This window comes from Brachyhypopomus gauderio, chromosome 3 (genome assembly GCF_052324685.1).
Source record: "Brachyhypopomus gauderio isolate BG-103 chromosome 3, BGAUD_0.2, whole genome shotgun sequence".
NCBI lineage: Eukaryota > Metazoa > Chordata > Actinopteri > Gymnotiformes > Hypopomidae > Brachyhypopomus > Brachyhypopomus gauderio.
The window spans coordinates 40,916,700-40,930,651 of NC_135213.1; the positions used below are offsets into that span (position 1 = coordinate 40,916,700).

The window sequence follows — 13,952 nt, forward strand, 5'->3', positions numbered from 1 at the left end:
AACCTCAGTATCGTACTAGGAACCTCAGTATCGTACTGGGAACCTCAGTATCGTACTGGGAACCTCAGTATCGTACTGGGAAGTTGCTGTGTTTCTTTGAGGTTTGGTATGGCTGGTATGGTTTCTCCCCTGTGACCATGACACTGCTTCACTGAGTGACTTCAGGAACACACTCACTCAGACTGGCTGCCCCCTGAAGACAAAACACTCCTTCAGCGTCAGTGTGAACTGCAAATTATTATTTTATTCTTATAATGACTTAGAGCTAAGATAACATCAAAATATGTAGACTACCCCTACCAACCCCCTCAACTACCCCTACCAACCCCCTCAACCACCCCTACCAACCCACCCAACCACCCCTACCAACCCTCTCAACTACCCCTACCAACCCACCCAACCACCCCTACCAACCCCCTCAACTACCCCTACCAACCCCCTCAACCACCCCTACCAACCCACCCAACCACCCCTACCAACCCCCTCAACCACCCCTACCAACCCACCCAACCACCCCTACCAACCCTCTCAACTACCCCTACCAACCCACCCAACCACCCCTACCAACCCACCCAACCACCCCTACCAACCCCCTCAACCACCCCTACCAACCCCCTCAACCACCCCTACCAACCCACCCAACCACCCCTACCAACCCCCTCAACCACCCCTACCAACCCCCTCAACCACCCCTACCAACCCACCCAACCACCCCTACCAACCCCCTCAACCACCCCTACCAACCCCCTCAACCACCCCTACCAACCCACCCAACCACCCCTACCAACCCCCTCAACCACCCCTACCAACCCCCTCAACCACCCCTACCAACCCCCTCAACCACCCCTACCAACCCACCCAACCACCCCTACCAACCCCCTCAACCACCCCTACCAACCCACCCAACCACCCCTACCAACCCACCCAACCACCCCTACCAACCCCCTCAACCACCCCTACCAACCCCTTCAACCACCCCTACCCACCCACCCAACCACCCCTACCAACCCACCCAACCACCCCTACCAACCCCCTCAACCACCCCTACCAACCCACCCAACCACCCCTACCAACCCCCTCAACCACCCCTACCAACCCCCTCAACCACCCCTACCAACCCCCTCAACCATCCCTACCAACCCACCCAACCACCCCTACCAACCCCCTCAACCACCCCTACCAACCCCCTCAACCACCCCTACCAACCCACCCAACCACCCCTACCAACCCACCCAACCACCCCTACCAACCCCCTCAACTACCCCTACCAACCCACCCAACCACCCCTACCAACCCCCTCAACCACCCCTACCAACCCACCCAACCACCCCTACCAACCCCCTCAACCACCCCTACCAACCCACCCAACCACCCCTACCAACCCACCCAACCACCCCTACCAACCCACCCAACCACCCCTACCCACTCATTACACATGTTTTTATTTGATCCATAATAGCATGAAGGCCTGAAGGTTTAGTTCCTTCTCTATATGCCCTACAGCACATTTGCTTGATTTCTGAATTTTCTGTCTTTTCCCAGTAAAATAATTCATTGATTGATGAACATGGTACATGCAATCATATGGTATACCTTGGTAACCCATTTATTTCTGAGGGGAATTAGAAATATTGGATGAATAGGATCTTATGAAACCCATGTTTTCCAAAATAAACTCAGGACGGTGTATGTTGACTTTTAGAGGTTGTATTTGCTGAACATCATAAGACTAACACTGATGCTTCCCTTTGATTACAAACTTTGATTCATACATTAGAGCCTCAGATGAAACCCTGAAGATAGTCCTGGTTCCTCATCAATTACTTTTACGTGCCTGGTACTGTTGCCTGAATACAAACTAATTCAGTGTTGGTGACATTTTCATGGGATTTCTAGACTTAAATTCAATAATTTGATATAACCATTTACAGTATTTTATGTTTACCCCTGCTAGCCCTCTGACTGGTATACTACAGATAACAGAAGCCCGGATTAGCTTGTTGGTTATGTCTAGCTACTAGTTTAAGATAACATGTCTAGTGATATAAGGTAGCTAGTGGTTTTCACTAGACAGTTTACGTCTGGCCATTTCAGTGCAGTTTTACTGAAGGCCTATCAGGGTGAAAATGTTCCCGATGTCTCTTTTCACGATATTTACAAAGTACAAAACGTGATGCACCGACACAATTGTGTTATGTGTGCTGTGCAGTGTAGGCAATAGTTTAAGGGTTTAAGGGTTTGTCATCTGGAAGATTTTTGCCCATGCTTGAGGTGTGAACTGATAGCTATGATAACTCACCATTATCAGAACAGTGATCATCTCTCCCGTCCATGATGGGCAGTAAATCAGATATTTGCACGTGCCTCGAGTCCTCAGATAACCCCCTCCCTTCCAGCCAATCAAATGCTAGCATGCCTGACTCGGTCGTCGTGGAGACGTGACCTCTAGGAGGGCACATGGGAATGATCTAACATGGCTTGTTCGAATACTTATAGGGACAGTTACGTCCTCCTAAAATACTGGTAGGGATGTTCGTCCCTCATTCAGGCCCTCGTCTTACACACACACACACACACACACACACACACACACACACAGTCAGGTCTGCCCTTGAGCTGACTTTCCAACAGAGTAGCAGGGAAAAAAATAATCACGCCTGCCTTTTTTTTCTTCTCCTGTGTGGTTTTCCTAGTCAGTGTGCATTATGCTAATTTTGCCACTCCAAAAGCACAGAAAACAGTCCACCACTTTGTTCAGATAAGAGCTTTGAGAGACGAGAAGGGAAAATTAGAAAAAAGAGGAAAGAAAAACTTAAAAAATGACAGATTTATAATTACAGCATCGACACTTCAGTGCTACCCAGCGGGAAGTGTCCGGGGACGGCAGTTTTGTAGTCATTTTTGCTGAACATGCTCACTACCATAAACAGGGTCACACACACACACACACACACACACACACACTCCCTCGGCGCACCCCTCACAAATGCAAACGTGCACACGCATCAGTGCTGCGAGCGCAGAGGTGCGCTGGGAGCTTGAGCAGGTTGCTCACGGAGAGACGCCGTCCTGCACCGTCCTGCACTGTCCTACGCTGTCCTACACCATCACACATTGAGATGCTGAGACGATCGTCAGTGCAGTCGTGTGTCTTGAGCTTGTGTGTATTTCTCAGCCCTTTCCAGCCACATAATTATACACACACACACACACACACCTCCAAACGAACCTACGCTTGTCTTTATGGCAGGAAAGCCACTAGAACGCTGCTGTGGGTATCTAACGTAGCGTAGCTTCTTCTCACCACTGTCTCACTCTGTTTCTTTGATCATGTACACACACATTCAAACGCTCATTAGGACCACGTCCCCACTAGTGGAGGTGTGAGTCAGAGGAGACGCTACAACCACACATCAAAGCCCGTGGAACTCAGATACACGCTGACAGTGTCCCGCCAGTGGGAGCAGCAGTGAATCGCTAAACCACTGACCGCCACCAGTCGCAGTCTCAGAAGACCTCAGAAGACCTCTGCTACAGCTGCTACGTTAATTCCTGCTCACTCCTGTCCACCGCAGGCTGTGCACGGGTTTGGTGAAGAGCTAAATGGCTTTTTCCCCAAGATCTTGAAAATAAGGGGTGTTGAAAATAAATGTGTGCACCCTGCTGCCTCGCTCTCCGGAGCGGAGAAAACGTTTGCACTAACAGAGCTACATCTCATTCGTGGAAGACTCTGAGAGTAACGGTTGTTTATTTGTGAAGTCACTGAAAACTGCAGTTTTTTGTTCAGAGAGATGGAGCCTCTCTGTCATGGTGTTGAGCTAGGGTCTGAGACCATTAACTGCGTCGGTGGTGAACAAGTTGTGCGACAAAACTTTTTTTAAACTAAACTTTTAATGCTACTGTGGAACCTCACTGAATATTTAAAGCTGCCCTTCAAGGAGTTTGTGACTGAATGACGTCACATGTTAGATTAACATACTCATGCACTGGAATCCAGTTTTAATCTTAAATTACCTTCCCAACCACAGACAGGAAACAGGGACTAACCTCGGTGTGTGACCACAGGTGTGTCTGCAACATTGACTGCTCCCACATAAGTTTCAACCCGGTGTGTGCCTCGGACGGCCGTTCCTATGACAACCCCTGCCAGGTGAAGGAGGCGTCATGTCAGAGGCAGGAACGAATCGAAGTCAAGTTCTTGGGCCACTGCCAGGGTGAGCACACCCCCTCCCTCCCACATGCCCCTCCCTCTCTCCACACATGCCCCTCCCTCCCTCCCTCCCTCCCACGTGCCCCTCCCTCTCTCCCACATGCCCCTCCCTCTCTCCCACATGCCCCTCCCTCACTCCTACATGCCCCTCCCTCTCTCCTACATGCCCCTCCCTCTCTCCCACATGCCCCTCCCTCTCTCCCACATGCCCCTCCCTCACTCCTACATGCTCCTCCCTCTCTCCCACATGCCCCTCCCTCTCTCCACACATGCCCCTCCCTCACTCCTACATGCCCCTCCCTCTCCCCACACATGCCCCTCCCCTTCCTAATTGCCCCCAGCTCCACTGTCTGTGAGTGAGCACGCAGATGCTATATGACACTGTTTACTAAGACCACATAGACACTGTTGAAATTTGGCGAAATCAGCTTGTAGAAATAGGCACATTATTTCAGAAGCAGTTTCAAATTCTATTAGTCAGTAGTCACCAGCTGTGGCAGGACAGTTGGCTAAATGTACTGTTTTAGCAGAAATGTATTTAATGAGTACAGTAACATCGCCATATCAGGTGGAGAACAGCTGGTGTACAGATGCTGATTACAGGACCATTTAAAATGCAGTTTAGTGACTATTTCTCTTACAGTGTTCTTGTGTGACCGTTGATCTTGCTTAGGTGACATGATAACAGGAACTAGTCCTGGAGATGGACACTACGCCAGGGCAGACTACCCAGGTGATGTGTGTGTGTGTGTGTGTGTGTGTGTGTGTGTGTGTGTGTGTGTGTGTGTGTGTGTGTGTGTGTGTGTGTGTGCACATTAGTCTTGGGTAAGAAGAACCATTCTGAGACATCACCTTCCACTCAGCTCAAGTGTTTATAATGATATTTGTGTGTGTGTGTGTGTGTGTGTGTGTGTGTGTGTGTGTGTGTGTGTGTGTGTGTGTGTGTGTGTGTGTGTGTGTGTGTGTGTGTATGTGTGTGTGTGTGTGTGTGTGCGTGCGTGCGTGTTGTAGAGGAGAAGCCTGAAGTATCAGAGGTTGCACGAGGACTATACATCCCCTGTCCAGAGCATTACAAGAACTACTGCGTACATGGAGACTGTGAATACCCCAACATGCTCTCAACACCATCGTGCAGGTACACACAGACACACACACACACACACACACACACACACACACACACACACACACACACACACACACACACACACACATTTCAGGAGGGACCCAACAACTTCATAGCCTAAAGTCAAGTCTACAGATCTTGGGCTCCCCCTGTTGTTCACTATTAACAGTGACATTACAGAGAACAAAAGACTGGATCGGAACTGGTCGTTGTGTTTAGAGACGACACAGGTGCCAATCATGAGACACGACCTCTATATAACACCTTTCCCACTAAACCCTAAACCTAACTTACCCTAACCCTGACTCAACCTCTATATGACATTAAATCCGTTTACCAATCCCACAGTTTAAATGATGCATATGTTAATCTGTCTCTCTGTGGGTGGGTGTATGTCCTGTGGTAGCTTATAGCTCAAGGGTAAAGCAGAAATACTTTACTGCCTTTCCAAGCATGTGACATTTTGGTGTTATTTTTTCAGCCAACATGTTAAGGCATGAGTTTATTTATTACCATGTTTGTGCTGATGTGGAGTGAACCACGTGAGCAGGAGTGAGAACACATTTCAGCAGGTCACAGCTGACCCATCTCGACTCCTGTAAGGCAATAAAACCTTATTTTCTGGTTCTTTTTCCTTCCGTCTCACAGCCTTCCACGTTGTTGCATCAGAGTTGGGTAGGAATCGGTTTTACAGGGGAAAATAAAACAAAGGAAAAGAGAAATTAAGAAAGGAAGAAAAATGAAAGAGCAGGAGAGATTTCAGACAGAGCAGAACAAAACCCATGGAGTGAGAGAGAGAGAGATAGAGAGAGAGAGAGAGAGAGAGCAAGGGAGAGAGAGAGTGAGAGAGAGAGAGAGAGAGAGAGAGAGAGAGAGAGCAAGGGAGAGAGAGAGTGAGAGAGAGAGAGAGAGAGAGAGAGAGAGAAGAGATAGTGTGGTTGTATTCCTTCAGGTATATGTGTTTCACAGGGTTTGTTATAGGCTGCAGGGTTTGAAATGTTCAGGAACGTGACGTTTGTTCAAACAGCCTCCCGAGTATCATCTACTCCACACACTCCCTGCTCAGTATAGCAGGGTAACTCTGATCAGGACTGAACTGTCTGCTGACATCTAAAGGACAGGGCCCTCCTCTGAGGACAACAGTGTACATCTACCACAGAGAGCCAAGGCTTTTGGCTTGAAAGAGGAGTGAAGCTGTCTGTGTCAAGCTGAGATAACAATCCTTCAGCCCCAGGAAGTGGCTTCTGCAGCACTTACCGTCTACTTACGATGCCAGCATAACATCTTTTCCCCAAGCAGTTTCACACCAGTTCACACCTCTGCACATCAAGTCACCTTAACAAGTGTCATGACGTCACGGAGGTTTTAAATACAGGGGAACGTCCCCATTTAGAGATTAGCTGGCAGCAGTAAGAACATTCACTTTGATTCACTAATGTTACACCAATTCAGTGTCCTTGATTGTTGAAAATGAGAGAAGGAACATATATATATAGAAGAGAGAGAGCAAGATGGAAAAGAGATAGAGATAGAGGAGTTGGAGTGAGAAGGAGGAGAGACATGTGGAAGGAGAGAAATGAAGAGAGAGAGAGAGAGAGAGAAGATTTATAGAGAGGAGGCAAATGGAGAGAGAGTTGGAGAAAGATAAAGACAAAGATAGATAGAGGGAGAAGGGAGGAGTGTATACATACACACACGACCTCACATACACACACAGACTGTATTTCTTCATTAGACTGTTCCTTGAGATTAGTTGATGACACGTTTTTGTTTGTTTGTTCCTGATTGGTCCATGCAGCTGTCACTCAGGCTTCATTGGCCCCCAGTGTGACACGAAGGAGTACAACGTGCTGTACGTGGTTCCAGGATCTGGGAAGCTGCGCTACGTCCTCATCGCCTCCATCATCGGTGCCCTGCAGGTGGCCGTCATCTGTGTGGTGGTGCTGTGTATCACACGGTGAGACACACACAACACACACACACATGTACACACATATACACACACACACACATACACACATACACACACACACACACACACACACACACACACACATATACACACACACACACACACACACACACACACATATACACACACACACACATGAACACACATACACACATGAACACACACACACACACACACATGAACACACATACACACACACATATATACACACACACACATGAACACACACACACACACACACACACACACACACACACATATATACACACACACATGAACACACACACACACACACACACACACACACACATATATACACACACACACACTCACACATATATACACACACACACAAACACACACACACACACACACACACACATACACTCACACACTTATACACACACTCACATATATACACACACATATACACTCACACACACACACAGACGCACGCACGCACGCACACACACATATACACACATGAACACACACTCACCCCTCCAGACACACTCTCATATACCTGTATATGCTCAGGCACACACACACACACACACCTGTGTTGTATGTACTCTGCACTGACTATACCAGCCTGTGTCCTCCGCAGTAGTAATGGTCACTGTTACAGTGATTGACTGTACGCAGATACAAATACTGATCCCTCAGTAAGCGGGTTTGATTCTTATAGTGAAAACGTGTCTACATATGTCTCCTAGAAGGTTATCTGAAGGAACCCACAACATAACAACACCTATATACACACCAATTCTAAGGGAACATGTGCAAGGCAGTGCTATTCTGAAGAAACAGCGGGGAGCATTACTTACTTAAACACACACAGAGAAACCACAGTGTGATCTTTAGTGGGACTGGATTTAAAAGTGAAAGGTCAGCTGACAGGTGCCTGTACACTGATTAAAGTCCCTTAAATCTCCTCCACTCCTCAATCACCTTCCAAATGAACACCATTGACTCCCAGACACTGGGCCTGGCCAGGGGAGACCCAGCAGAGGCAGTGCTAACTCAGATCAATCCACCGGCTGAAGGCCATAACACACCAGCCATCTGGAGCACCTGGCCCGTCCCGTAGATACATCAGCTGGGTCAAGGTCAGCACAGATTTAAACATTTAAACAAAAACTGCACATTTTAAGAGGAGCCCTTGCGCAAACCAGCCACACCACATCCACAGTAAAGAACGTGTCCTACCACAATGTCTAGCACTAGATCAACAGAGCCAGAATGATTGTCGTGTGTTTCCAATGGGAGATGCCCAAACATGTGCACATACTCATATATCAGTCAGGCCAGACACCTGTAAGATGAATTAAACGTCCTCTGTGCACAACCACATGACTTCACTGGTGTTTGGCCTAGTGCACTTGCCCCGAGCTCTTGACAATAACAGCAGAGGTGGCACACAAATATTACGGGACAAAATGTACTTGTAAATGACTCTTAATTTGAAAGGTTATCCAACTAGTTCTCAAGTGTTTCTTCAGCACCAGCTAGCTGCCAAACGAATAACCCAGATGCTATAAACTGAGAAACAGGTGGGGCAGTAATCATGTTGAGGATTGCATTCTTATATCATGTAACGATGCTAAATATTTGTTAGAATATATATATTTATTTGATCATATTTCATATGTATGCATATGCAGGTTTTGTCAATATAGTCGATTCAATTCAGTTCAGTTTATGTCATAATTCAGGTGAAATGGCCATAATCAGTCAAAGAGTTTCAGCCCCAGTGGGGAGGGTATCTGTGACCCAGGGGCAGCACCTCAAACACAGAGTATAGGACATGGGAACAACCATTAATAATGCAACATCCTTTGTTTACTGTTTGTTGTTTGTGGAATATAATCAATGTTCTGAATAGGAGACCAATAACTTCAGAGCTCCCTGCACACAATTCTTTCAGACATTTTGTTTACTTAAATTAAACAAAATAAAGACACACAGTGGCACTTGGCTTTTGCATGAATGAATGAATGAGTGAATTAATTAACAGCCCAAGGCATCTAGAGCCATGAATTCAGCCGGCAGACGTTGTTTAATGTGCTGTAGGGCTTTAGAAATTGAAAAGTATAAAGCAGATCATTTATAGCTTGAGTCATTCTTTCAGAGCTTATCTCCAGTTATTATTATTATATGCTTCAACATTGCCTCTACAGTATATGGGTGAAAGGTTATAACTACAATGACTCCAGCAGACCTATCGCACCTACAGTACCTGTATATATATGAAAGTTGCAATTTTCCGGTCATATAACAGCCCTATTTATGTTCCCACTGCATACACAATGCTGCTAGCAAAAAACATTCACCTTTTGTAGCAATATTATCAATTAAATATTAATAATGAAAACCTCAGGTTTAGTAAGGAATATTTTACTTGTTGTATTTTCAAAATGTACCACTAGGTGGCAGTGCAGGACAAGCAGTTGTAAAAATCAGATCCAGTACCCACACAAATATTTGAGTCCATACATGAGTTAATGAAGAACCTCTACCTGTCTCCACAGGAAGTGCCCACGGACCAACCGAATCAACCGTCAAAAGCAAAACGTCACACACTACAACTCTGAGAACACCCTACGAGCCTCCACACGACTCATCTGAGCACCGGAGCCTACAGAACCATGACGGGGATTAGGGGCACTGCAGAGAGAACATAGATGCAAAATGGCTGCTCCCACCTTCCTCTGGGGGGGGGAACCGGGCTGGACCACTAGACAGATGGGATGGGGGGGGGGACGAGATGCGGGGGACAACACGCGATGCCTTGCACCTGTGGCACAGGACACAAACAGAGAGAATCGTAGGAGACCACATTAGGACAAGTCCTGTTATTTGATTATGTATGGGTAATATTTCCAATAGTTTCTTTGTTTGTCTTGATGGGGTCTTTTTTCTGTAAATGTAAATAAATAATTTATATCACAAAAACAGATAATAATACATGGGTGTGTTTTATGGTGCCAGTATGTTGAGGATAACCGACTGGAAGATGTTTGGAAGATAACATACATTTTACAATATTTAATGGTTTTCTTCCCTAATGTCAATATCTCACAGCATTACGAAACTTATTTTGTTAACACAACACCCACTCTGACCACCAGGCGGTGTAGTCACACATAAAGAACTTGCAGTATCCTGTCTGCAACTTCAGCCAAGATCAGTATCAGTTTTACAGGGTCATTTTCAACAGTGGGAGCACATGTGAATCAGCTGTTGACACCCTGCAGCTACAACACCATGTCTAGTGCAGTTGTCATACTCTCAAAATGACAAACCATCAACCTTTAATTCTGGCTCTAGTTGATGGACCAATGAAACTGAAACTGAATGTTAGTGTGCTAACCAATTGCTACTATTTTAGTGTTTTGTAAACATCCTCTTACATGTCCCATTGAGTATACTACTGAACTACTGAACATATCACATAATCAAATCAAATGTCTCAGCATATAAAACCTCACGTGGTAAAACTACAAACTAGTTCCAACTAGCACAATGAAATCACTCAGAATCACCACAAAAATTTGCAACTGAAACTCTCAGCTTTAGAGGTTTGGTGGTGTCATTATTTGTCATTCAAATTAACAAAAACAATTTGGAATATATTGTACACTGTTAACACAGACAACTATGTCTGTAGTACACTAACACCAAATGGTATGTTAACGTGCTACATGCTAACTGGCAGATTTTTATGTAGTGCACTATTACTGACAGGTTAGCATGTCTGTAGTACAATAACTCTGATTGGTTATTATGTTTGGAGTATACAAATTCCGATAGGTTAGTATGTTTGTAGTACATTAAATCTGATTGGTTAATAGGCTTTAGAGTACACATGTAAATTGGTTAGTATGCATATAACACACCAGCACTATTTGATTCAAATTTGAGTAAGAAAACATCAACAGACAATTTTGAATGAATAACAATTGCCATTTGTAATGATATTTTCATGCAGTTTTCCTCTCTGAACACAATGTTCTTTTTTTATTGTACTCTAGTACTCTTATTTTGGCACCATGTTTTATCTTACGCTGATGTTACTGATAATACATGTATTAGGCTGTAGCTCATATGTCCACTAGCTGCTCTGTGATGACATTTCTGCACACAGTGTAACTTTCCCATGGCAGAGAAACACTAAAATAACAGTGCAGTGATGTGTGTAAACAGGACAAAGGAGACGGTAATCTAGAGTAGAGCAGGGTCCGTGCATCTTGATGTAGCTCAGCTTTAAGTAAGGGTGGAGTGAGACTGGTGTGGAAATCGGGAAATTTTAAAACATGCAAATACATACACTATATTGTCAAAAGTATTCGCTCACCCATCCAAATAATCTGAATCTGGTGTTCCAATCACTTTCATGGCCACATGTGTATAAAATTAAGCACCTAGGCATGCAGACAAACTTGTTTTTTTGTTTTTACAAACATTTGTGAAAGAATGGGTCACTCTCAGGAGCTCAGTGAATTTCAGCGTGGAACTGTGATAGGATGCAACCTGTGCAACAAATCCATTCTTCTGGAAAGATGGTCAAAAATCCCCATAAACTCACTCCTAAACCTTGTGGACAGCCTTCCCAGAAGAGTTGAAGATATTCTAGCTGCAAAGGGTGGACCAACGTCATATTGATCGATCGATCGCCAGTGGTTGGCCCCACAGCAAACTAATAACTCATTGAATCATAAATATAGATCAAAGGTAAATAAACCCTGAACCCTGAATAATTGGGTCTTATTATTAAGGGGGCGGGACACTTCGTCTGAGGGGGCGACAGATCATGGAGCAGATACCAGGAGACAGGCCAGTACACCAGGAGACGTGGAGGGGGCCGTAGGAGGGCAACAACCCAGCAGCAGGACCGCTACCTCCTCCTTTGTGTAAGGAGGAACAGGAGGAGCACTGCCAGAGCCCTGCAAAATGATCTCCAGCAGGCCACTAATGTGCATGTGTCTACACAAATGGTTAGAAACAGACTCCATGAGGGTGGTATGAGGGCCCGACGTCCACAAGTGGGGCTTGTGCTTACAGTCCAACACCGTGCAGGGCGACTGGCATTTACCAGAGAACACCAAGACTGGCAGATTCGCCATTGGTGACCTGTGCTCTTCACGGATGAGAGCAGCTTCACTCTGAACACATCATGACTGAAAGCCCCTCAGTTATGGAACAGTGTTTCAACTTTTAATCTAAAGGATGATTCCTACAGTTGGGAGAGACATTAGGTCAAAACTGCACAAGAACTGCTCTTAAGTGTTGTCTTTCATCTTAAGTGTCTTTCATCTTGCCTTGCCAGTATCCCAAACCAATCAGAAAGCAAAACCAGCCTCACCTCTTCAGCTGCCAGAGTCACTTACCACTTTCATTAGGATATTATTCTGTCGAGCACTATACACTAGTGATGGCCACATCATTATTGTTTTGTGGGATGTTATTCTGGGATACTGTCCCAGACAGAAATACTGAATGTGACATGATGAATGAGGAGAGAGGCGTGAGTTAAGGAGTTGGAGAACTAAAGGAAGTATCTTCTCAATAAAGCATAACAGCGTCTGAGCAAAGAGAAGGTGTTCTCCCTGTGTAGGCTAGTGTGAAGCGTTGGACAGAGCAGTCCTGTGGGAATGAACCGTGGAAGGTGAAATGTGTGTGTGTGTGTGTGTGTGTGTGTTGTCTGTGTGTGTGTTTGTGCTGTCTGTGTGTGTTTGTGCTGTGTGTGTGTGTGTGTGTGTGTGTGTGTGTGTGTGTGTGTGTGTGTGTGTGTTTGTTTGTGTTGTCTGTGTGCATTTGTTTGTGTGTGTGGATGTATGTGCTTGACTGGGCACAAACATAGTACAATATTAAAACTATATTACTTTTAGTGAGAAAATTGCGAATGAGTGGCACTAAAATGGGGCAGTCATGGTCTGGTGGAAGGGAACTGGTCTTGTGACCAGAGGGTCATGGGTTCGATTCCCAGACCTGAGGCCATGACTGAGGTGCCCTTGAGCAAGGCACCTAACCCCAACTGCTCCCCGGGCGCCGGGCTAGGGCTGCCCACCGCTCTGGGCACGTGTGATCCACAGCCCCTAGTAATCACTAGTGTGTGTGTGTTCTGACTGCACAGATGGGTTAAAAGCAGAGGACAAATTTCGATAGGGGTGTAAAAATCACAATTGACAAAATATGGCACATTTTAAAATAAATAAAGGACAGACCATAGCTGCAGTGGCTGCTGTTGGCCACCAGGGGTTGCCAAAACGGTCGATTCTGCTACGGTGTCCAAAATGCCAGGCAAACTATCTGTTTCAGATTTTCAACCACTTTAACGAGAGCAATGAGCAGTGTTGTTTAGGTGTATGATGTGATCTAGGTGTGGTTATGTTAGTGTTTAGGTGTGTGTATATTGGGGAATGGGTGTGTGTCTAGGTGTGTCTGTGTGTGCATGTGCATACGTGTGTGTGTGAGATGTTTTGTAGGAACTTTGTTCCAGAAAGACATCTCCTCCAAAGAACATTTTTGTTTACTTACAGCATAAACAATATGTGTATGTGTGTTTGTGTATGAGTTCATGTTTCATTTAATTATGTAAACACTAATTTCAAAATGAGTTATTACAACCTTGACATGTGCTC

The 13,952-nt window shown here is 45.6% G+C and overlaps 1 protein-coding gene across 2 annotated transcripts in view; it reads left to right on the forward strand.

The window, feature by feature from the left end:
- Positions 1–10,055, forward strand: part of tmeff2a (transmembrane protein with EGF-like and two follistatin-like domains 2a) — a 93,270-nt gene extending 83,215 nt beyond the window's left edge. The window contains exons 6-10 of one of the 2 annotated variants that reach the window (XM_076998371.1): positions 4,066–4,214; positions 4,884–4,943; positions 5,222–5,345; positions 7,135–7,293; positions 9,840–10,055. In XM_076998371.1, coding sequence (XP_076854486.1) covers positions 4,066–4,214; positions 4,884–4,943; positions 5,222–5,345; positions 7,135–7,293; positions 9,840–9,936 — 589 coding nt within the window. In that variant the 3' untranslated portion in view covers positions 9,937–10,055. The remainder of the gene's footprint in view (positions 1–4,065; positions 4,215–4,883; positions 4,944–5,221; positions 5,346–7,134; positions 7,294–9,839) is intronic. The other variant, XM_076998370.1, reaches the window with a different exon arrangement.
- Positions 10,056–13,952: the final 3,897 nt, after the last annotated feature.